This window comes from Vigna angularis, chromosome 8 (genome assembly GCF_016808095.1).
Source record: "Vigna angularis cultivar LongXiaoDou No.4 chromosome 8, ASM1680809v1, whole genome shotgun sequence".
Classification (NCBI taxonomy): Eukaryota; Viridiplantae; Streptophyta; class Magnoliopsida; order Fabales; family Fabaceae; genus Vigna; species Vigna angularis.
Genome location: NC_068977.1, coordinates 33,437,341 through 33,459,086, shown reverse-complemented (window position 1 = coordinate 33,459,086; position 21,746 = coordinate 33,437,341). Strand labels below are relative to the sequence as shown.

Below are 21,746 nucleotides of genomic sequence, written 5' to 3'. Positions count from 1 at the left end.
TTCAATGCGTAATTAATTGTATAATTAATATATATTGACTATTCCTATTATTAACATATACAATTAGTACAAAATGACTTGTAGAATGAATTTTAATTTTTTCTTTCATTCTCATCAGTTTTATATATATATATATATATATATATATATATATATATATATATATATATATATATATATATATATATATATATATATATATATATATATATATATATATATATATATATATATATATATATATATATATATATATATATATATACCCAAAGCAACAAATTTATTCTTCTCCCAAAGAAGAGTTAGCAAATACAAAACAATCACATTAACTCTTCATTATGTTGAGATCCTTTTTCACTAATTTCTTAGCCCTCTTTATTCTCTTCCAAATTTCAGGTATTTCCTCTCTAATATTTTTCATTACAGATTAAAACCCATACAAAATTTTTCACAATTTTTATGATTTTCCTCACACACTCATCCAATGAAAATCATATACTTTCAACAAAAAAATATATTTTAATATAACAGTTATCTTATTTTTTACTAATTTATTATTTGTTTATTGTTACATATTTTAAAGCCTATAAAAAAATTATCAGAAAAATCATATCATTTTCCTTCAACAAACCCCATTGTGACTGAGCTTACAATCTTTTCCTTGTTTTTAACAGTGCCCAAACCTTGGGCTTCAGCAGGGTTAACAATTGCCAACAATTGTTCCTACCCAGTCTGGCCCGGGATTCAATCCAGTCCACAATACCCCGTTGTGGCCCGCGGGGGCTTTTTCCTCCCTCCTAACTCGGAACAATGGGTTGGTTTTTCCGATCTGTGGTCAGGCCGTATTTGGGGCCGCTTGGGCTGCAATTTTGATGCCGCAGGCCGTGGTAAATGTATAACCGGAGACTGTGGCAGCAGCCTCTACTGCAACAAGCTTAGCGGTGTCCCGCCAGCCACCATTGTCAGTCTTTCTATACAAGATGATCAACAATACTATAATGTGAGTTTTGTGAACGGCTATAACGTTCCCATCACCATAAAATCATTCACAGGCCCAGATGATTCTAAGTGTGGGATTGTGGGCTGTACCAAAGACCTCAACACCGTGTGCCCCGCCGCCCTGCAGGTGCGCTCAGCGGACAATGAGAGTGTGGTGGCGTGCAAGAGTCCATGTGAAAATGCAAAAACATGTGGGCCCAACAAATATTCTAGACTCTTTAAGAAATATTGTCCTAAAGCTTATACTTATACCTTTGATAAAACCCCTTCTAGTGTTGTTCCTTGTGCCAATGTTGGTTATGTGATCACTTTCTGTCCCAAAAATAAATGAAGGTGAACCTTGTTATCAACATATAAGTCATTTTGGACACAATGAGTTTAGAAATTCAAAAAAAAAAAGAATAAGGAAAAAAAGTTATAAAAATAATACTCCAAGATCATTAGATCTAAAATAAGACTTTTAAAAAAATCTAAATATCATAAAGCTCTAAAGAAGAGAGTACATTAAAATTAAATTGTGTGTTTTTCATATATGAAATAAGTGCTTTATTTATATTAAAAAATTAATATAATAGATAAAATAAATTTAATATCTCTAATAAAAAAATATAATATTTAAAGAGAAAAAGAATAAGGAAATGAGGTTCAAAGGAAAAATTCTCCAAAATAATCAAATCTATATATAAGACCAATAATTTTTGGAATTATAAATGTCATACTAAACTCAACTCTAATTATTATATTAAAAAAGTTAATATAATAAATAAAATAAATTTAATATATCTAATAACAAAAATATAATATCTAAAGAGAAAAGGAATAAGGAAAATGAGGTTCTCAGAAAAATTCTCTAAAATCATCATATCTATAAATAAGACCAATATAATTTTAAAAAAAAATTATAAATATCATACTAAACTCTAACTATATGTTCATTTTACCACACGGATCTGCGATGAAACATGACAAATGAAGAAAAGAGTTGAAAGCACAAGAAATAAAAGTGAAAAGAAATTGAAAAACAATGTACATTTGTTCTTTTTTTTTCTTTTTACCCATAAAAGAAGAGATTTACAGAGAAATGTGAAGAGATGTAGTAAAAACCAAAATAAAATTTATTATATTATATTATAACATATATATATATATATATTAATAATAATAATAGTAATTTATTTTAATTTTAATTTTACTAATTTTGTTTTAACTTAATATAATTTCATTCATTCTAATTTTTATTTTTATTATTAATCTTTCAATTTTATCAATTAAAATATTTTTTAATCCATCAAATATATTTCATCGCTGACCCATTTTTGTAAACTTTTATTTCAAATATCTTCTTTTTTTTTCATAATCTTTTCCTATATCCAAATTTCTTTATTTTCATATCTCTTTCCCTTCAATTAAAACGTTAATCTATCAAATACCTCATTACTAACCCATTTTCATAAACTTTTATCTCATATGCCTTAATTTTTCACCCTCTTTTCCTAAATCCAAATTACTTCACTTTTATCTTTTTTTTTCTTCAAATCCATCTTAAAATATCAAAATTAAAAAGAGAAAACTTAAAATGAAATTATGTGTTTTTCATAAGTCATAAATACTTTATTTATATTAAAAATTTTAACATTTCTTAAAACAAAAATATAATAAAAAATCAATAAATATTTCCTAATATATATATATATATATATATATATATATATATATATATATATATATATATTCTTCTTACTCAGTTATTGCGTAAGTGTTTATATCATTATTATTAATTTTTATTTTTGGTAGAGTTATTGTATTCTTGGGTTTTTTTGTTGGTAAAGTTTTGATTTGTATGTTGTCGTTATTGTCAAAGTACTCTTTCATTGTGATGAAATTAATTAGCTTTCTAAAACACATCTAAGATTGCATCTTCATTGTTAGCTTATGTTTTACACTCGGGTTTTTATTATTATTTTGAAAATTTAGTTTATTTTGTTGATTATGAGCCTATAACTAATTTTTGTAATGGATATATTTAATTTTTGTATGTTAGATATGTAATTAGTTATATGATTAAATATAATTATTTATTTTGTTTTATTTGATATTGTTGTTAATTGAATTAGCCTTAATTTAGCGTCTGAGATTTAATACGAAAAATAAATACGAAAATTAAATACGAAAATTACCTAATGTCTCTAACTTTTTCTTAAAGAAATTGTATTTTCTAAAAATTATTATAAAAGAAAATAATAATAATAATAAGTTTAGTGTGTGTCTATATATACATTAACATACATATCTTTAAATTCATTAATATTTGTCAACTGTGTTTTGTATTAATCTTTGGTGCTTGGTTGTGATTTATAATCAATTTCATTCTGTTTAATTTGAAGACCATGCGAAATGCTAACAAAATTTCGTGAAATGTTAAAATTGACATGTACCAATAAATTAAAAAAAAAAGTTAATCTTTTTGAATGGGTTAAGGTCACATCTTGAATACAAAAACAAGGTGATATAATTCATGTAAAGACTATTGAAATTGTTTACACAATTTCAGTATATATACGTATGGATCAATATTTGATTAATTCACCATGTACCAATGTTGAGTATGACAAAGGAATAAAATAATTTATACAATTTGCACAACGTAATGAAGGTATAAGTAAAGATGAAGTGAAATTTAGATGCTTGTGTGCTGACTATTTAAACGAGAGAAAGTTGAATCCAACCGAAATTAGGAAACACCTTATCTATGATGGTTTCCTTCAAAGGTATACACCACAAACATGACATGGAAAATCAATAAACTTCCCAATTGTCTCTTAAATTGAATATGTTATGGATTCCACCATGGAAGATCTACTAAAAGAAGACAAATTAGAGGACACGATCAACGATGTTGGCATGGAAGCTTTTGTCCAAGTGTATTTGTATAAGAAGATGTCTACTGATGCGAAGATTTTGTTGTATGTCGATTCAACTAAGTTCATATGGTTATCAGTGTTAAGGCTCATGAATTTGAAAGCGACTAATGGATGGATCGATAAGAGTTTCACATAATTACCGGTGTTGTTGAATGAAATGCTTCCAAATTGTAATACACTACCCATTCGTAATTATGATACCAACAAAATTTTTGGACAATTCTCTTAATGCATTACACCAGCCTCCTAACATAAAAAGCGATGAGTCGATGCCGATTGCATAAGATTGTTATGTATTTAGGAAAGACATTTACATCTCATTGTACTTGCATAAGCAATATGTTTTAGAGTTTGCATTGGGGACATATGCACATGATTGGTGTTAGTAACAATATGAGAATGAATGATGTATATGCGTTCGTAGACCCCGAACTCACTCATGAAGAAAATAAGTTTGATGACATCCAAACATATGTTGTCAAATGCTTTGAATGGGAGAAACAAATATATGTTGTCCCTTACATTGCTGGGTAAGTGTAGTTTGTAGATATGTAACTATAATCCATTTATTTAAGGTATAACAATGAAGTTATTTTCAATTTATACATCATTGGTAGCTACTTGTGGTTTTCCTAAAGAACAACATTGTTGTGTAGAATTTTAAGGTATTAAACTTCAATTATCTCCAAAACCAAAGTCTAATATCCCTTTTAATGCTTTGATTTTGGTCATAACTGAAGTTCTTTTTTAATAATTTTTGTTTTTGCCTAAATACTAAATTTGCACATAATCACACAAAACCAACACTGAACCATATTTATCATGCATAGAGTCAATCAAGATCTAGATACAACAATATGTTATCCTTACAATAAGTAAATGTACCAAATTCTATTGTACATTTGTGTTGTGTATTTTACATAAGCTATTCTTAAATACTTAATGAACTTATCAAGATTTCGAGTAGAATTTTTTAATTTCTATAAAAAAAGGACAACAATTGTAATTAATATATAAAACAAGAAAGGTGTAAAGTATTTGATTCAATGCAATTATTATTGTTTCTCAACTACTTGTTATACGAGAATGAATAACGATGGTCATTAATTACATTACATAATAATTACATTCATATGAGTTTGTTTGTTTATCACAAATATATATATATATATATATATATATATATATATATATATATATATATATATATATATATATATATATATATATATATATAATATTTGAGTATTCTTTAGGATCACTTCTTATTTGTAATTATAACATTTATAAACTAAAAAAATTATGATGATCACATGTTATATAATATTTTATAAATTTTAACAAAGATGTTATATTATTTCAAAATCAAATTTTTTATGTAAATTTATTTACTTTAGTTACTTTACTTTATTTTTTTAGGTTAAAACTTTCATATAGTCGTCATATTTGTACTTGTACTAAAATTTCAATTCAGTCATCAGATTTTAAGTAGCCTTATTTAGGTTTTTATTTCTGGAAATGTGTAACAATGTTAACTATGTATAAATGATTAAAGTGGTGTACAATAGACATAATGACGTGGATCATTTTATTATGTAGAATTTAATATTCCTTATATGCAAAGCTTGATCAACAGAAGAATTAAGGACTTCAAGACTAATAAAGCTAGAGATTTAAGAAACAACGACAAACACGATGTCGTGGCGGATGCCGAGACGGAGGACTGCTAGGACTTTGTTAGGGAAGTCGAGGAGGGAAAGGGATTTAACAACGAGGTTGAATTTAAAGCATCAGTTGTAGTGGCGGTAAAGGAAGAGTTGTAGAGATAGTAAGTGTAGTGAAGGTGGCACAAAAGGTAAATTAACATCGTTTTTATACTTACGCGAGGTGAATAGGTAAAATAAACATGTAATTGAACACGTCAATCTATAGTGCATTATTAAACAAGAAAACAAGCTGTTTTAGTGAAATTAACATAAAAAATTTATTTATTACATATTTAAAAGAAATAATTCAATTAAAACTATTTAAAATCGAGATTGAATTGAGATTCTGGTATATATACGAGTAAAGATTTTAATTTTATTTTTTATTATATCATATTAAACTATATATTATATTTACATTTTTTCTAATAAATAAACATTTAAGTTGGATGCAGGTAAAAGACACACAAGGTTAATTTTACATAGTGGTCTATTGGGTTTTCAAACTGGTTTAGGCTTAGTGTATTTATTATATACATAAATATGATTTAGTCTTGCATTCCTATCTTAAATTTTAATCTTTTTTTAAATTAAAAAAATATGATTTTTTTAATTTAATTATATTAAATATTTTTAAAGTGTTAAATGTAGTTTTTAATAGATATTGAAAGAAGTGTTAAAGGCTGTAGACAACTCAAACGTTGACACAGGAAGTCTTAACTTAAAATTAAAAAAATTATATCTATTATTATGAGAGTTTGAAAATTAAATGTATTCACATTTTATATAATAATAAATTTCGTCAGACACTAAAAATATAATTAATTGTCAAACCAATTAAAATGTTCCTATTTAATCATTTATCAGGTTGTAAAATTTAATGTTTTAGCAAATACAAACAAGAGTACAATTAAGAGATTACAAATTTCAAAAAACATTATAACTTTGGAGTGAGAAAGTATTATATTTAATTTTTTTTCTTTCTATAAATATTAAATAACAATAAATGTAAACACTAGTATGACTTTTAACAAGTATAACGTTAGGTACTGTTTTAGCTTTTATATTTAATAAATTTTAGATTTAAATTTTTATTCATTAAATTAATTTATTTTTATTTTAATATTTTGTACAGTTACGCACTAATTTAATTTAGTTTGTATATATTAAAATGATAAAAAATTATGTGTATAAAACTAAAGGAAAATAAAATAATATATATAAAATGCAAACTAAATAATGTTAAAATAAAAAAACTAGAATTGTAAAACTTTAAAAAGTATACTACTGATTAAATTTAAATATATGTAAGAGTATGGTAAGAATATAAGAACAATAAGGTTGAGATAAATTGTAAGAAAAATAAGAGCATTTATTTATTTATTAATGAAAATAATTTCCAGTTAAACTTGAATAAAACACAATATAGTATCATAAATGATAGGAAATATACTCATTAGATAAAAAGGACTTTTCTATTCATAATTTCTCCAATTAACTTGTTTATGTCCACACCCATTCTTTTCAAAACAGATGATACTTTCGCATCTATAAAAAACATTAATCTAATATATTATTAATTTTCATAATTATATTATTAAAATGAGTTCCAAAATTTTTTTAATTTTATTTTGGAGAGTCTCATCATCTTTTTTTTTTATATATATATGCGAAGCCAAAAGTTTACTCTTCACCAAAAGCAGGGTTAGCAGTCACCTTGTACTCTTCATCATGCAGAGGTTCATCCACACTCTCTTCTTCACCCTAATCTTTCTCTTCAACATTTCAGGTATTTTCTTTTCTACATTTTTCATTACAGATTCAAATCCACACAAAAAGTTATCGTTTTTGTCTCAGTCGACTAACATTGTAACTGAACTTAAACTCTTGTTAATTGCTTTCAATAGTGTCCAAGCCGTGGGTTTCAGCAGCTACAGTAACACTCACCAACAACTGTCCTCATCCGGTCTGGCCCGGGATCCAGCCCAATGCAGGAAAGCCCATTGTGGCCCGGGGTGGTTTATTCCTCCCTCCTCACCAGTCCCAGAGCCTCCAAATCCCCGCACAATGGAAAGGCCGAGTTTGGGCCCGTCTTGGCTGCAACTTTGATGCAGCGGGCCGTGGCCAATGTGCCACCGGAGACTGCGGTGGAAATCTCTACTGCAACGGGCTTGGTGGCACCGGGCCTGTCACGATTGCTGAATTCTCCATTGGCAGCACTGACCTAGATTTCTATGACATTAGTTTGGTGGATGGTTTCAACCTTCCCATGACCATGATCCCAGTCAAAGGCTCGGGTCCAGGCTCAGATCCGAGAAAGTGCAAGTCTGCAGGCTGTATAAGGGATATCAATACTGTGTGTCCAGCGGGCCTGCAGGTGAGGTCACAGGACAACAAGCGCGTGGTGGCCTGCAAGAGTGCATGCATGGCCTTTCATTTGCCAAACTACTGTTGCACAGGCGCCTACGCAAACCCACAGACATGTGGGCCCACCAAATATTCTAGAATCTTCAAGAATGCGTGTCCTAAGGCTTACTCCTATGCCTATGATGACCCTACTAGTCTTTTTACTTGTTCCAATGTTAATTATCTGATCACTTTCTGCCCTAATTAATTGTATTGGGTAATTCAACAATAATTTTTATTTATGGAATAATGTGTTGTACTAGAGATATTTTAGTGCTAATGTCCAATTTATATTCTATGCATGTTTCTTGAGTTTCGGTTTATTTTTTATACTGTTTTTCTTTTAGTCTTTTCAAAATATATTTTAATTAAATCATTTTAAAATATATTAATTTTTAATATATTAAAATTAGTATATTTTAAAAATAAGGTGAAAAGAATAGTACAATAAACCACCATGGATCATTTGAATTCTTGTTTGATGTAAATGGTTCAATTCAAAATTCTTATTTTTGAATAAACATGTTTAGATTACACCATTAAAAAAACAAAATGAAAAGTTTCTTATATTAAAGTGCAAAAAAAAAATATATGGAGGTGCAAGGAAAAGTTTACTTATGTTTTTATGTATGTTTTTATGCCATATCTTGTCTTTTAATTGTAAGAACTTAAAAGTATATTTTCTTTAAATAGTGGGATAAATCATTGAGGAAGTAGTTTAATCAATGATGTTTATTAAGTCATCACCACACAAAAATCAAATGGTACCACTTCGAATACAAATTACAATAATAATCTAAACTAGCAAACAAAACAAAACCTCGATCAAAACCACAAACTCATTTTTTGGATTTTCCATCACTAAAACCAAAGAAACGTATAAACAATGACAAGAAACTGAAAAAAAAAACAAAAATTGTTTGAAAATATTAAAAATGGTGTTATTTAATGAGAACTACTTTTTGAGTTAGTTTAAGTAAATGTGGGTTTATTGTACAATTATTTCTTCATTTGCATATCTTAATATCATCATGTTTATTGTAAGATTCTCACAAGGGATTTTCAAATATAATATTTTTACTTAAATTCTTAAATGTACATGATCTTAATTTACAAGATCTTGCACTAAAATATCTTGATGAATTTATATCATAAACGAGGATTCTTACAGAAAATCTATCACGATTTTAAAAAGGTATTTTTATTATACTCTCATAACCTAAAAATTAAAATTGTAGGATTTGCTGTAAATTCCAAAAAAAAAATTGCTTACTAAAAAATGTTAAAGTAAGATTTACTATTAAAAAATGGTATTAATAGACATTGAGTCAATTTTGTTGATTAACATCAATAGATATTTCACTTACTTAACTAATTGAAAGACATTTTCATATATTAAGAATATAATTTACTACATATTCAATAATGGAGAGACAGATGAAACATTTGACCAAGTAATAAATCATTGATACCCTTGCATGCAAGATTCAAGGGATTCAATGTTCATTCAAATCTTTTTTCCTTTTTTCTTTTCATTGAATTCTTTTTAGGAAGAGACATCGATGGTGTAGAGTTAAAAGTTTCGTAGATATAAATATAATTGCGTTTGGCTCCTAAAGATATATAAAAATATTTCTACTACTAGACACTGATGCATTTCAATAAGGAGAGCTAATTAAGTTTTCATCTATTCAATTGATATAAATTAAATGCGTGAAATGTATTATTAGTTGGATTGAGGTGGAATTTTATGTATATGATATTTATTTGAAAAAAAAAAAGAAAAAAGAGGTGTTTATTGAATTAAGTCATGCTAAATAGAAGGTGGAGGTAGAGTAATCTGCAAGAGTTACAGAATGCTCAAATGTATGTTTTTGAACAAAAAGAAAATTATGTTTGCTAAAATTGTAATTGTAACATATAGCTGGAAAGCAAGTATTCAAAATCTGGAAGTATGATTTTTTGTGTTATAGAAAAAACAAAGAGGAAGAGAATAGAGGAAACACACGCACCACATAGAAAGAATATGTAGTAAGAAGTATTATTTAATCTCTATTTTGAAAAGAAATAAATGACTCTTATTTATAGAATTTACAAGAGTCTAAATAAAAAAACAAATTAATGCAATATTTTTCCTTAATTTAAGTACTAAATAAATCAAGCTTAACTCATATCTTAGGTTACCAAATCTGTCCTTCTTTAAAGGTTTAGTAAAAACATCTGTCAACTGTAACTAAGTGGGGCAATATATTAGTTTTAACCTTCCATTGTTAACTTGTTCTCTCAAGAAATGAAATTTAGTTTCTATGTGTTTGCTCATTCCATGTGAGACTGGATTATTAATCAAATTGATTGCTGATTTGTTATCCACAAACAACTAATTGTGTCTCCTAAATTCCACCCTTATTGTTGTCAAAATAGAGGCAAGTCACGTAGCTTGACATGCAATAACAAATTTAGCTATGTATTCTGCCTCACAGGTGGACAAAGCCACCACTTGTTGCTTTTTATTGCACCCATAAACTTGAACAAGAAACTAGTAGTGCTTCTCCTGTCACTACTATCCCCACACCAGTCAGAACCAGACCAGCCCTCTAAGACATCTTGTATCTCATAGTTTCTGGTAGATTATCCAAAAAAAATTTCATCTTCATTTTCCATTTTCTCACTACACAGACCCATAATGAACCTTGCTCTACCACTAGTGATTTGGAAGAGAAAAAACAGAGGGGAAGAGAACAGAGGAAACACACACACACAAAGAAAGGATATATGGTAAGAAATATTATTTTCTCTCTATTTTGAAAACAAAATAAATGAATCTTATTTGTAAAGTCTACAAGAATCTAAATAAAAAAAATATACTTGAATTAATACAGCACACTCAAGCAATGTATAATTAATACATAAATATCATTTAAGTGATTATAGTTTGATACTTAAAGAGAAATATTGAGACAAAATTCCCATTTAAGGCTAAAGTGACATATTGTCCTTTAAAAGGTAAGGTGTGACAATGGTGCATGATATTTGATATTTAACTCTCATTCAAAGTACTTGATATTTAAGAATCCTATTAATGATCAAAAGGTACATTATTTTTAGGCTAAACTACTTTCGCAGTTCTTATTTATGTGAGTTTTTCCCAGTTAGATTCTTGTATTATCAGTTTCCTCAATTTAATCCTTAAAAGTGAAAAATTGACTCAATTAAGTCCATGCCGTTAAATTGACTTAACGAGATTAAGTTTTTGATGACCTGGACGTTGATGTGGACAATTTTTTAAACGTGACATTCACAGAGCTTTATATGTGGAATATATAATTAAAAAAAATTCTGAGAATTGAAACCCAAATTAGGGTTCATCATCTTCAACCTTACCTTTCATCATCTTCAACCCTAACGATTGATGCTCAAGGTTCATCACAAAATTTGGTTTTCATGAAACCTAATAAGTTTGTAAAATATGAAATTAAGTACCACCAAATTAGGATTTATTAAAATCAAATTAGGTTCGAGATTGGAGTGGAGTCCAATCTAACGGTAGGCGCCGGGAATGACCTCCTCTATCAGGGTTGATTGGGCCTGCAAGGCCTCGATAACGTTGAAGGGGGTGAAGCTCAGTTTGGCTAGTGTGCTTGGAGTTATCGATCCCCAAACCATCTTTCGATCCCATTCCCAATCCAACAACCCTAAATTTAGCAAACGTAGAGGCGCACTCCACTTGTTCCGAACCTCTCCCTGCTCCTCCATCCCAACCCAAACCTCCCCCTCCACTCTCCTTTTCATCCTCTCTGTCCCCAACTACCTCTCCTTCCACGACTTCATCCCCTTTTGTGGCCCCACCTCGACAACTTTTACCACCTTCTCTTCATCAGGTTCCCTTCATTTCCACTCTCCTCCCCTTTCGTGTAAACCCTAACAAACTATTCATTTTCTTGTTTCATGCAGGAATGACAGGATGGAAGATCGCTATAGCGTGTTGATAAAGTTTGTCGATCACTTCGCCGCCGATGAATTTTACAGCTATTTCAATGGCATGAAATTTTCTCCCTCCGAGGTGAATCAATCTTGATAACCTTTTCTCATTTCAATTTTGTTTTCTATTTCCGAACATTTCAAATGATAATCAAAGTTTAGGCAGAGGTGTGCCATATTTTGTTTTTGCAATTCGTGGTGTATTCGGAGTATGCAAAAGTTGTTGGGACTCCTCGTCTAGGATATTGAAGAAGATACAAAGTATGGGATTGGAAGAAGAGGCGACAAAGTATGGCTTGCGTCTAGATTTCACATTTAGGGTTCTTCAGGTTGTGAAATTTGAGATTTCTCTACAGGTTTGTTGTGAGATCTGATTCAAATGTAATTTGGAATTGATTTTTGGGTTTCTTCTCACAGGTTTAATGCATAGGGAAGAAGATTTATGGGTGATGGACAGGGAAAAAGATTTTTGGGTGGTACTTCATTGTAATGGAAGATGACCCTTTTTTTTTAATCAAACATTTTTCGTGTCAAACTTAGGAAATTTCACGTAACACTTTATTAAACCAATTCAAACATATAAAAAACTTACCATATTAAGATAACAGGTCATAAAAAACTTAACTCTATTAAACCAATTTAACAGTAAAGACCCAATTGGATCAATTTTTTCATTTTTAAAGACTAAATTACGAAAATCAATAACCAGAAAAAACTTATATAAATAAAAAATGCTTAATGATATAACTTTATTTTTATTAAAAATAGCTAATACCTTATTATCCAAGGCTTATTATCCCTAAAAGAAACTGTACATGAGTGTTTTAAAATTTATAAATACTCTTAGATTATCATTTATATAAGTATAATATTGAATGTTCTACATTAAAATACTAAGACCTTGTTCTTTTGAGTGGATTTGAGAGGATTTGTAGATAAATTTTTTTATCGTTTATTTGAGTGAATTTGAAGGTAAATAAAAGTGAATTTGGAAATAAATTTTTTTAATTTGTCACGTCAATACAATTCTATACTAATTCTCACAAATTTTATTTCTAAATTCACTCTCATTTATTTCCAAATTTACTCAAATAAATAATAAAAAAATTTATCTTCAAATTCCCTCAAATCCACTCAAAAGAACCATCTCTAAATTCTCGTTAGACTTTTTTGATAAAATCAAAATTAAATGAGATTTTGTCTGGTTACCGGAAAAAGATAATACAAGTTAAAATAAGATGGAATACCAAATATATTTAATAGTAGGTGGCCTCCACGTGTGAAAGTCAAAGGCATGCATTGAAGGTTGGCAGAGTCACATGCTGTGATTCATATACAGCAGACACCATCCCATAAAGTACACGCATTTTCAATACTCAGTGGGGAAACTAAATTCCAATCTTCATCCTTCAAGCAACTAATTTAACTTTTTTGGCATTAGAATGTGCCATTCTTCCTCCTTTTGCAATCTTCCCCTTCGCCTCACAAACACGGTTACTCAACACAACCATATCTCGCATCAATGCTCTCCTATAAAAAAATATATACTTTTGTGTCGCACAATTCTTTTATATTTATTTTTTATGTTCTTTTTCTAATTTTTTTAAATATAAAAATTTATCTTTTTATAATCATCTTATCTTTGAAATATATACTGTGTCAATATACTATTATTTTTTATAATAAGTACTAAACATTATTATTATTATTCTTATTTTATATTGATCCTACTTAATTCATTAGATATTCTAAAAAGTATTCGCTAATGAAATTTATTAGACTCTCTCAATTATAAAATAACTCAAATTATATATTGAAATAATATTCACATATCATAATTAATTTTAATAATTTAGTATTATAATTATTATTAGTATGAGATATCAATATATTATTATTATATACATTATTATTATATATATATATGAGGTAAGTGTTCATATATATTCTTTTTCATTTGAATAATAAGAGATTTAATTTTGATCATCATAACATTAAACTACCACTAAAATTTTACCATTTTACTATAAATTTATGTTCAAAATTATAATAAAATCACATACAATTTTACATTATTATATAAATTCAAACATTAAAATAGACACTATATCAAATTCATTAGTTGAAGGAAGTTTTTTCAAACTTTCGATTAAGTTTTGCATATTCAATAATCTCATAATTTATTTATAAATAAACTAATTTTAACTTATGTGTATATATATACCATAAAAATGAATGAAAAAGTTTTATTCATTAAAATTTATTATAAATATAATTTTATTCAATATATTCTACTTAGAATGGAAAAAATTGTATGGCAAGTGGTATATTTTCTTCCTTCCAAGAAAAGTGTATTAATTATATTTTAAATGTACACTTTCCATTTTTACATTTTGATTATTTTTATTTGAAGCACGTTGTCCTTGACAAGTCTACAACGTTCTACTTTTCGAATCTGTTGTGGTCCCATACCAGACACTAATCGCAAACCAAACCCCTATAAAACCAAACCCACAATCAAGAGCACCGTAAACCGTTCATCCAAACCAAAAGCTAAATCCGAACGAAAGAAGCTATGGCAACGAAGAACCCACCCGTGCCTTCAGAATCCGACCCGAAACCTAAATCGGATCCCGACTCATTTCCTTACTTCGAAGACATGAACGAACTGGAGAAAGTCTTCAACCGCTTCGACACCAACGGCGATGGCAAGATCTCCGCGGACGAGCTCGACAGCGTGCTCCGGTCGCTCGGATCCGGCGTCTCGCCGGAAGACCTCCTCCGCGTCATGGAGGACCTCGACACTGACCGCGACGGCTTCATCAGCCTCACCGAGTTCGCCGCCTTCTGCCGCTCCGACTCCGCGGACGGCGGAGTCGGAGAGTTCCGCGACGCCTTCGACCTCTACGACCGCGACAAAAACGGACTCATCTCAGCTGAGGAGCTCCACCTCGCGCTCAACCGCCTCGGCCTCAAGTGCTCCGTCGATGAATGCCGCGACATGATCAAGTCCGTCGACGCCGACGGCGATGGATTCGTCAACTTTGAGGAGTTCAAGACGATGATGACGACCTCCAAGAACCGCGGCGCCACCAATGGCTCCGTCCATTAGTCTCAGCCGCCGATTCAAAATCCGAGGCGTCTCCGGTGCCTACTTCCAGAGTACGATTTTTCTTTCTTCCCTCTTTTACTTTTTCTTCTCTTTGTATAATTATTGTTCTGGTGAATTGCTCCAGTGAAACATTAGACATAGATCGAATCCGAATCATGGTGGAAAATTGGAAATGGAAATTTTCTTGTGATTCGTAATTTGCAAACAAGCTCTTGTTGTTCATGCTTAATATTCTTAATTTTAAATTTATATTCCCCAGAAAAGCTCAACCAAACTAGGTAGCGGAAGATTTTTTGCTTAGATTTCAACGAGTCGTGAAAAACGTTGACGCCATCGGTGTGTATGGGGTCAGTTTGGGTAGAAAGATGGGAGAGACGTTGAACGGAGAAAATAAAAATGTAAGGACAATATTATTAGAGGAAATATCTTGGTGCTTTAAAAAAGTGCTACCCATAGGTCTTTGTATAAACTTTATTTATATCTAAATGGGTCATTGAAATTTGTTTTCTTGTATTAGAGTTTCTTCAATCATAGGACTGTTAATTCTATTTTATTCCTGTGTGAGACACAAATATTGGAGTTATGCACGTAAATTAGTGATTAAATAATTTATCTTACATATATGTTTTATATTATTTTTAAAATTTTGTCAAAGAAACACTCGTGTAAAAACTCTAATCAAATTGGACAATTCTTCTCCCCCCTTTTTAAGAATAACATGTAGATTAACAACATTGTTCTCTTTTCTGATAAAACGCAAAGCTTTGTCTCATGCACTTAATGTCTCATCTTTCATATCTTGGAGTTCATAGAGGTGATCACCATTAAAGCCAAAATCTTCATAGAATCTATTAAAGGAGGGGAACCCTTCGCCAAGGTGGTGAAGGGAAAAATGAAGATAAACATCACTAAAAAGTACTTTCAACGACTCATCAATATCATTTAAAGTCAGAGAACCTGCTCTTAGATGACAATAAAGACCTTAAAGTCTTACACTTTGGCTTGTCGATATTGTTGAATTAACATAGATCTAATGAGATGCTCCTGACACTGCATTGCACATCGACCTAGACGATACCAAAGGTTTTGAAAAAGGAAGGGCTAGAATGGGTTGAAGCTAATATATGGTCAGGATGATAAAGTAATGAGTATTTACATCAAGTCTTTCAAAGTTGAATATCCACTTTCATAACGGAATCCCCCTGGGCCAATTGCTTGATTCCTAATTTCAAGTTGCAGCTAAGAACCTTGTAATCCAAGTCACAACAACCTGATTTCAAATGGCTTAGAAATTCTTTCTCTTTCCTTTGAAATCTAGTCCTCCAACATTATTCTAGATACTACTCTTTAATAGGGAAAGCTTGTGAGCATTCCTTTCTTCACCTCCTCTCTCCTCATTTTGAGGAGAGGAAGAGGGTTTGTTCAAAGTGATGAAGAGTTTGAGTTTACAATAAGGGTTTGTTCAAAAAGTAAAACACCTAGGAGTTATGTAGGAGTGAAAAACATGTTAGAGTGACATTTAACAACTAACACAACCTAGGAGTTACGTAGGAGTAAAAAACATGTTACAGTGACATTTAAATGTAATGTGAACTTATATAAGAGTCTCGTAAAGGAGGAACTTAGATGGAAAACCAAAAATCTTTCAAAGTCTAATGTGCATGAAATCTATAATGTTTTGTTCACTTGGAGGAGATGATTTGGGGAGAGTGATTGAATGGATTTGAGGGGAAATTTTTGTGTTTACTTGAGTAGATTTGGAGGTAATTGAGAGTGAATTTAGAGGTAAAGTTTGTGAGAATTAGTGTAAGATTTGATTGATGTGACAATTTAAAAAAAATTGTTTGAATGGTAGAAAATAAAGATTACCCAAATGCCCCTAGTTATTAAAATAATATAAAATGATAATTGTTAATGTTATTTTTAATTGTAAAAATGTTTATAAAGATTAAAAAATTAAAAATATTAATTAAAATTAATTTTTAAAAAGTAAAAAAATTATAATTTAGTAAAATGAATTTATTTTTAAATGTAATATTTGTTTGTAATATAATTTAGTTATAAAACATATGAATTTATTTGTTATGGAAATGAGATTTATTAATTTTGTATATAACCCATAATTAAACGAAGTTATAATATTACATGACATAAAATAAAAAGTGCGAACATAATGTAAGTATGAATAACCATAAGTGAATTTAACCAAAATAGTCATCTAATACATTTACGGACAAGTAAGCAACTTAATCATAGTGAAGAATTAAGTTAACATTCTGATTTAGGTGAGCAAATTGTCGGTTCATGTCGATGGATAGGTTTGTCAAGTTATCTTCAATACGCTGAACCCGCACTTGTATTTGTTCCATACCTTGCATTCTGTGTTGCAAGTCTTGAACCCCCTCCCACATTTAAGTGATCATATTAGGATTTGATTGATGTGGAGGAGGTTGCACAGGGTTCTCATCATGGTGTGGTTGGTCTTCCTCTTCATCATCACCGACATTGTGTTGTCAAACACCGTTTGCATTAACAATATTCAACTTCTTCAAAGAATTAATTGAAAATTGATGTTTGGTCCCAATATGAGTGCTGGCATCGACATCAACATGTACTTCACAATATTGCAAGATTTGGGTGATAAGGACATCGTATGGTAGGGGTGTGTCATCGGCCTTGCATTTAAGCATATGCCGCATGATGTGATGAAGTCAATTGATAGCTATATTATTTTTCAACACCCATAACATGAAGATATCCTCCTGCAATAACTTTGCAAAATTTTCAGGTTGTGGAGTCAACATGTGCACAACAACATAATGCAGAAGTCTATCATTAATATTCAAACAACCAACTGTTTTAAGTCATTGACCATGCATTTATGGTCTAACAATAGTTGCTAATGTCATATCCCGATCATATGGAAAGTCATCTGGATATTTGAATAACACAATTTTTGACCCTCATACTTCATATTAGAAGCATTGAACCAATCAGCATGTTTCAATCTAATTCTTTTCTTGTTGATCTCGCTAAGCAAATATCCATTACCAGAAATCTTCAGATTTGAATAAAAAACTTTTATCAAATCCGGATAGAAGGGTGTCTGTAATGTCAGAAATTCAACCATTCCTTGAAATAGAAGATGATGTTGAAAATATAAGGTTGAACCGACAAATGATTCGAATTTCTTTTTTTTGGGACAACAATATTCCTTGTGTAGAAATCAGCTGCATAGTTATTTATCTGATGGCTGTGACTGAAGAAACGATTCTGATTTAATTGTTCTTCAGATGGTCTAACATAGGTTGCAGCTTCTGCCTCAGTTACGATCTCTTTTCCCTTACGACTTTTTCTAGGCCTTTTGGTTGATGATGAGGCCATTTAACAATTTCTTCAATAAAACCATAAATAAAAACAATAACAAGTTAAGTCATAACAAATTATTAAATATTAATAATAACAATAAGCAAAGATAAAACATTAGATCATAACTATAACTTAAAAATTGAACATTGATGCAAAACCAAGAAGTCACAATTACAAAACAGGTACATTAAACATATAATAGTATAATTGTAATACAACTAATCATTGAAGACATCCCTAACAGTCACCACCGGAGATTATTTTACATAACTTATTCCACCTCTTGTGTGGTGGAAGTCCCATCAACCTCTTTGTACATGTGGGGTTTTCACATAAGAAATTATAACATTGCTCGAGCAAGTTTTTATTAGCAATATTCATAGCACGCAACATTTCATAAATGTCGCCCTCTGTGTATGTGTACGTCGAGGTATGACAGAGTATTTGATTTCTATCTTCCATTGCTGAGACTTGACATACGGCTGCATCAGAAATTACACAAAAATGAACATTTGTAAAGCCAAAGACATTTGTAAAACCATCCAGGCTGGTCGTCAACTTATCAAATTGAGCATCTATCACATCGACCATATGTGTCTTCCTTTTGGAACCTCGTGAGGATGAAGTTCCTTCGAATGGAACGGAAGGCACAAATTGAGTTTGTCCTGGACTATACTCATCCACAGATGGAGGAGGTGATGGTGGAGTTGGGTCTCTATATCCCGGATAGATAGGCTCTTCAGGAATGTATTCCATATTCTGATTCAGATCAACCTGTACACGAGGCCCAACCCGCTGTCGACGTGCTTGACGAGCGGTCCGAACACCACTCCCAGTAGCTCGATCCGCCGCCCATAACTCCACCATTAAATCGTAGTGTTTGATACGGTTAACTTTCCACTTTGTTGCACTTGGCCTTGACTGAAATAACATACATTAAACAGATAGTGGTTGAACTTATGTATTTTAACAATCCACCAAATCTGAATATTTAACAAATACCTGAATGAGGTCAGCCCAGACTTCGTCCTCAGCTTCAAATCTCATACTTACGGCGTTCCAGGCAAATTCACTCAATCCAGCAAAGAGGTCATGAACCTCACGCCATCTGTCTTTCAACATCTTTTGACGATTTTTAAGGTGATATTTGTGGTCCTCTGCGTGTAAATTCTTTAAGGTGATATTTGACGCCTCTATATGGTGTCATAACCGTACTTTTCAGCATAAATCCGGCGTCGCCAAGATAGTATTTTCCTACAATGTTATACACATCAGTATTTTGTCACTAATAAAGAACAAATCATAACATCCCAATGAAGACACTTACCTTGGGGGATCACCAACGAATCATCTCGATGAAGAGCATTTTTTAAGATTCTAGAATCAGATTTTGAGTTGGCCTTCCTGCCTTCCTACCCAGCTAGAACGTATGTGAATTTCATTTCAAAGTCACATGCGGCAAACACATTTTGAGTTGGCCAATCTTTTCTTCCATGAAATCTCGGAGCATTTGTTCTTGACACCCTTGCACGAACATGGGTACCATCTATGACACCTAAGCAATCTTAAACATTAAATTAAGAAGTCATCATACAACTGAATAACATTAACATCGTTTGATAAATTTACATTTTCACTTATCGATTCAAAAGATAAATTTACAGATTCACTGATAGTAATGTCAAAAATCGTCAAAAAGGTGTTGAAAGACAGATGGCGTGAGGTTCATGACCTCTTTGCTGGATTGAGTGGATTTTCTTGGAACGCCCTAAGTATGAGATTTGAAGCTGAGGACGAAGTCTGGGCTGACCTCATTAAGGTATTTCTTAAATATTCAGATTTGGCGGATGTTAAAATACATAAGGTTAACCACTATCTGTTTAATGTATGTTGTTTCAGTCGAGGTCAAGTGCAACAAAGGGGAGAGTTAACACTATCAGACACTATGATTTAATGGTGGAGTTATGGGCGGCGGATCGAGCTACTGTGAGTGGTGTTCAGACCGCTCGTCAAGCACATCGACAACGGGTTGGGCCTTGTGTACAGGTTGATCTGAATCAGAATATGGAATACATTCCTAAAGAGCCTATCTATCCAGGGTATAGAGACCCAACTCCACCATCACCTCCTCCATTTATGGATGAGTATAGTCTAGGGCATACTCAATTTGTGCCTTCCGAATCCGGAGGAACTTCATCCTCACGAGGTTCCAAAAGGAAGACACCTATGATCGATGTGATAGATGCTTAATTTAATAAGTTGACAACCAGCCTGGATGGTTTCACAAATGTCCTTGGCTCTACAAATGTTCATTTTGGTGTAATTTTTTATGCAACCGTGTGTCAAGTCTCAGCAATGGAAGATAGAAATCAAATACTCTGTCGCACCTCGACGTACACATACATAGAGGGCGACATTTATGAAATGTTGAGTGCTATGAATATTGCTAATGAAAACTTGCTCGAGCAATGTTATAATTTCTTATGTGAAAACCCCACATGTACAAAGAGGTTGATGGGACTTCCACCACACAAGAGGTGGAATAAGTTATGTAAAATGATCTTCGATGGTGACTGTTAGGGATGTCTTCAATGATTAGTTGTATTGCAATTATACTATTATATGTTTAATGTACCTGTTTTGTAATTGTTATTTCTTGGTTTTGCATCAATGTTCAATTTTTAAGTTATGATTATGATCTAATGCTTTGTCTTTGCTTATTGTTATTATTAGTATTCAATAATTTGTTATGACTTAACTTGTTATTGTTTTTATTTATGGTTTTGTTGAAAAAATTGTTAAATGGCCTCATCATCAATCAAAAGGCCTAGAAAAAGTCGTAAGGGACAAGGGACTGTAACTGAGGCAGAAGTTGAAACCTATGTTAGACCTTCTGTTGAAGAACAATTAGATCAGCATCGTTTCTTCAGTCACAGCCATCAGATGGAAAATTATGCAGCTGATTTCTACACAAGGAATATTGTTGTCCCAAAAATAATGAATTTCGAATCATTTGTCGGTTCAACCTTTTATATTTTCAACATCATCTTCTATTTCAAGGAGTAGTTGAATTTCTGACATTGCAGGCACCTTTTTATCCGGATTTGATAAAAGTTTTTTATTCAAATATGAAGATTTCTGGTAATGGATATTTGGTTAGTGAGGTCAACAAGAAAAAAATTAGATTGAAACTTGCTGATTGGTTCAATGTTGCTAATATGAAGTATGAGGGTAAAAAATTGTGTTATTCAAATA

At 31.0% G+C, this 21,746-nt stretch overlaps 4 protein-coding genes across 5 annotated transcripts; all 4 read left to right on the top strand.

The window, feature by feature from the left end:
* The first annotated feature begins 278 nt into the window (after nt 1-278).
* LOC108345278 (thaumatin-like protein) lies at nt 279-1,372 on the top strand. Its single transcript, XM_017583867.2, has 2 exons — nt 279-396; nt 675-1,372. Exons 1-2 carry the CDS (start codon nt 339-341, stop codon nt 1,328-1,330), a joined length of 714 nt encoding a protein of 237 aa, XP_017439356.1. The 5' UTR covers nt 279-338; the 3' UTR covers nt 1,331-1,372.
* A 5,952-nt stretch (nt 1,373-7,324) lies between these two features.
* On the top strand, nt 7,325-8,349 carry LOC108345140 (thaumatin-like protein). Its single transcript, XM_017583716.2, has 2 exons — nt 7,325-7,415; nt 7,534-8,349. The coding sequence occupies exons 1-2, from the start codon at nt 7,358-7,360 to the stop codon at nt 8,238-8,240; spliced, it is 765 nt and encodes a 254-aa protein (XP_017439205.1). The 5' UTR covers nt 7,325-7,357; the 3' UTR covers nt 8,241-8,349.
* Nucleotides 8,350-14,475: 6,126 nt separating this feature from the next.
* On the top strand, nt 14,476-18,017 carry LOC108346165 (probable calcium-binding protein CML27). 2 transcript variants are annotated; one of them, XM_017585188.2, is made up of 2 exons: nt 14,476-15,172; nt 15,382-15,739. In XM_017585188.2, the coding sequence occupies exon 1, from the start codon at nt 14,586-14,588 to the stop codon at nt 15,120-15,122; it is 537 nt and encodes a 178-aa protein (XP_017440677.1). In that variant the 5' UTR covers nt 14,476-14,585; the 3' UTR covers nt 15,123-15,172; nt 15,382-15,739. The 2 variants fall into 2 exon arrangements, with proteins under 2 accessions (XP_017440677.1, XP_052723267.1); XM_052867307.1 differs by lacking the exon at nt 15,382-15,739 and adding an exon at nt 17,911-18,017 and having other exon boundaries at nt 14,481-15,172.
* Nucleotides 18,018-18,448: 431 nt separating this feature from the next.
* LOC108346166 (uncharacterized) lies at nt 18,449-21,307 on the top strand. The gene is made up of 2 exons (XM_017585189.2): nt 18,449-20,310; nt 20,391-21,307. The coding sequence occupies exons 1-2, from the start codon at nt 20,170-20,172 to the stop codon at nt 20,739-20,741; spliced, it is 492 nt and encodes a 163-aa protein (XP_017440678.1). The 5' UTR covers nt 18,449-20,169; the 3' UTR covers nt 20,742-21,307.
* The last annotated feature ends 439 nt before the right edge of the window (nt 21,308-21,746 follow it).

What these genes read in the sequence shown, in the direction of transcription:
- LOC108345278 (XM_017583867.2), top strand. Translation starts at nt 339, where the DNA reads ATGTTGAGATCCTTTTTCACTAATTTCTTAGCCCTCTTTATTCTCTTC. An exon ending in TATTCTCTTCCAAATTTCAG is followed by an intron (nt 397 to 674) that starts GTATTTCCTCTC and finishes TGTTTTTAACAG; the next exon opens with TGCCCAAACCTTGGGCTTCA.
- LOC108345140 (XM_017583716.2), top strand. Translation starts at nt 7,358, where the DNA reads ATGCAGAGGTTCATCCACACTCTCTTCTTCACCCTAATCTTTCTCTTC. An exon ending in CTTTCTCTTCAACATTTCAG is followed by an intron (nt 7,416 to 7,533) that starts GTATTTTCTTTT and finishes TGCTTTCAATAG; the next exon opens with TGTCCAAGCCGTGGGTTTCA.
- LOC108346165 (XM_052867307.1), top strand. Translation starts at nt 14,586, where the DNA reads ATGGCAACGAAGAACCCACCCGTGCCTTCAGAATCCGACCCGAAACCT.
- LOC108346166 (XM_017585189.2), top strand. Translation starts at nt 20,170, where the DNA reads ATGTCAAAAATCGTCAAAAAGGTGTTGAAAGACAGATGGCGTGAGGTT. An exon ending in TCTGGGCTGACCTCATTAAG is followed by an intron (nt 20,311 to 20,390) that starts GTATTTCTTAAA and finishes ATGTTGTTTCAG; the next exon opens with TCGAGGTCAAGTGCAACAAA.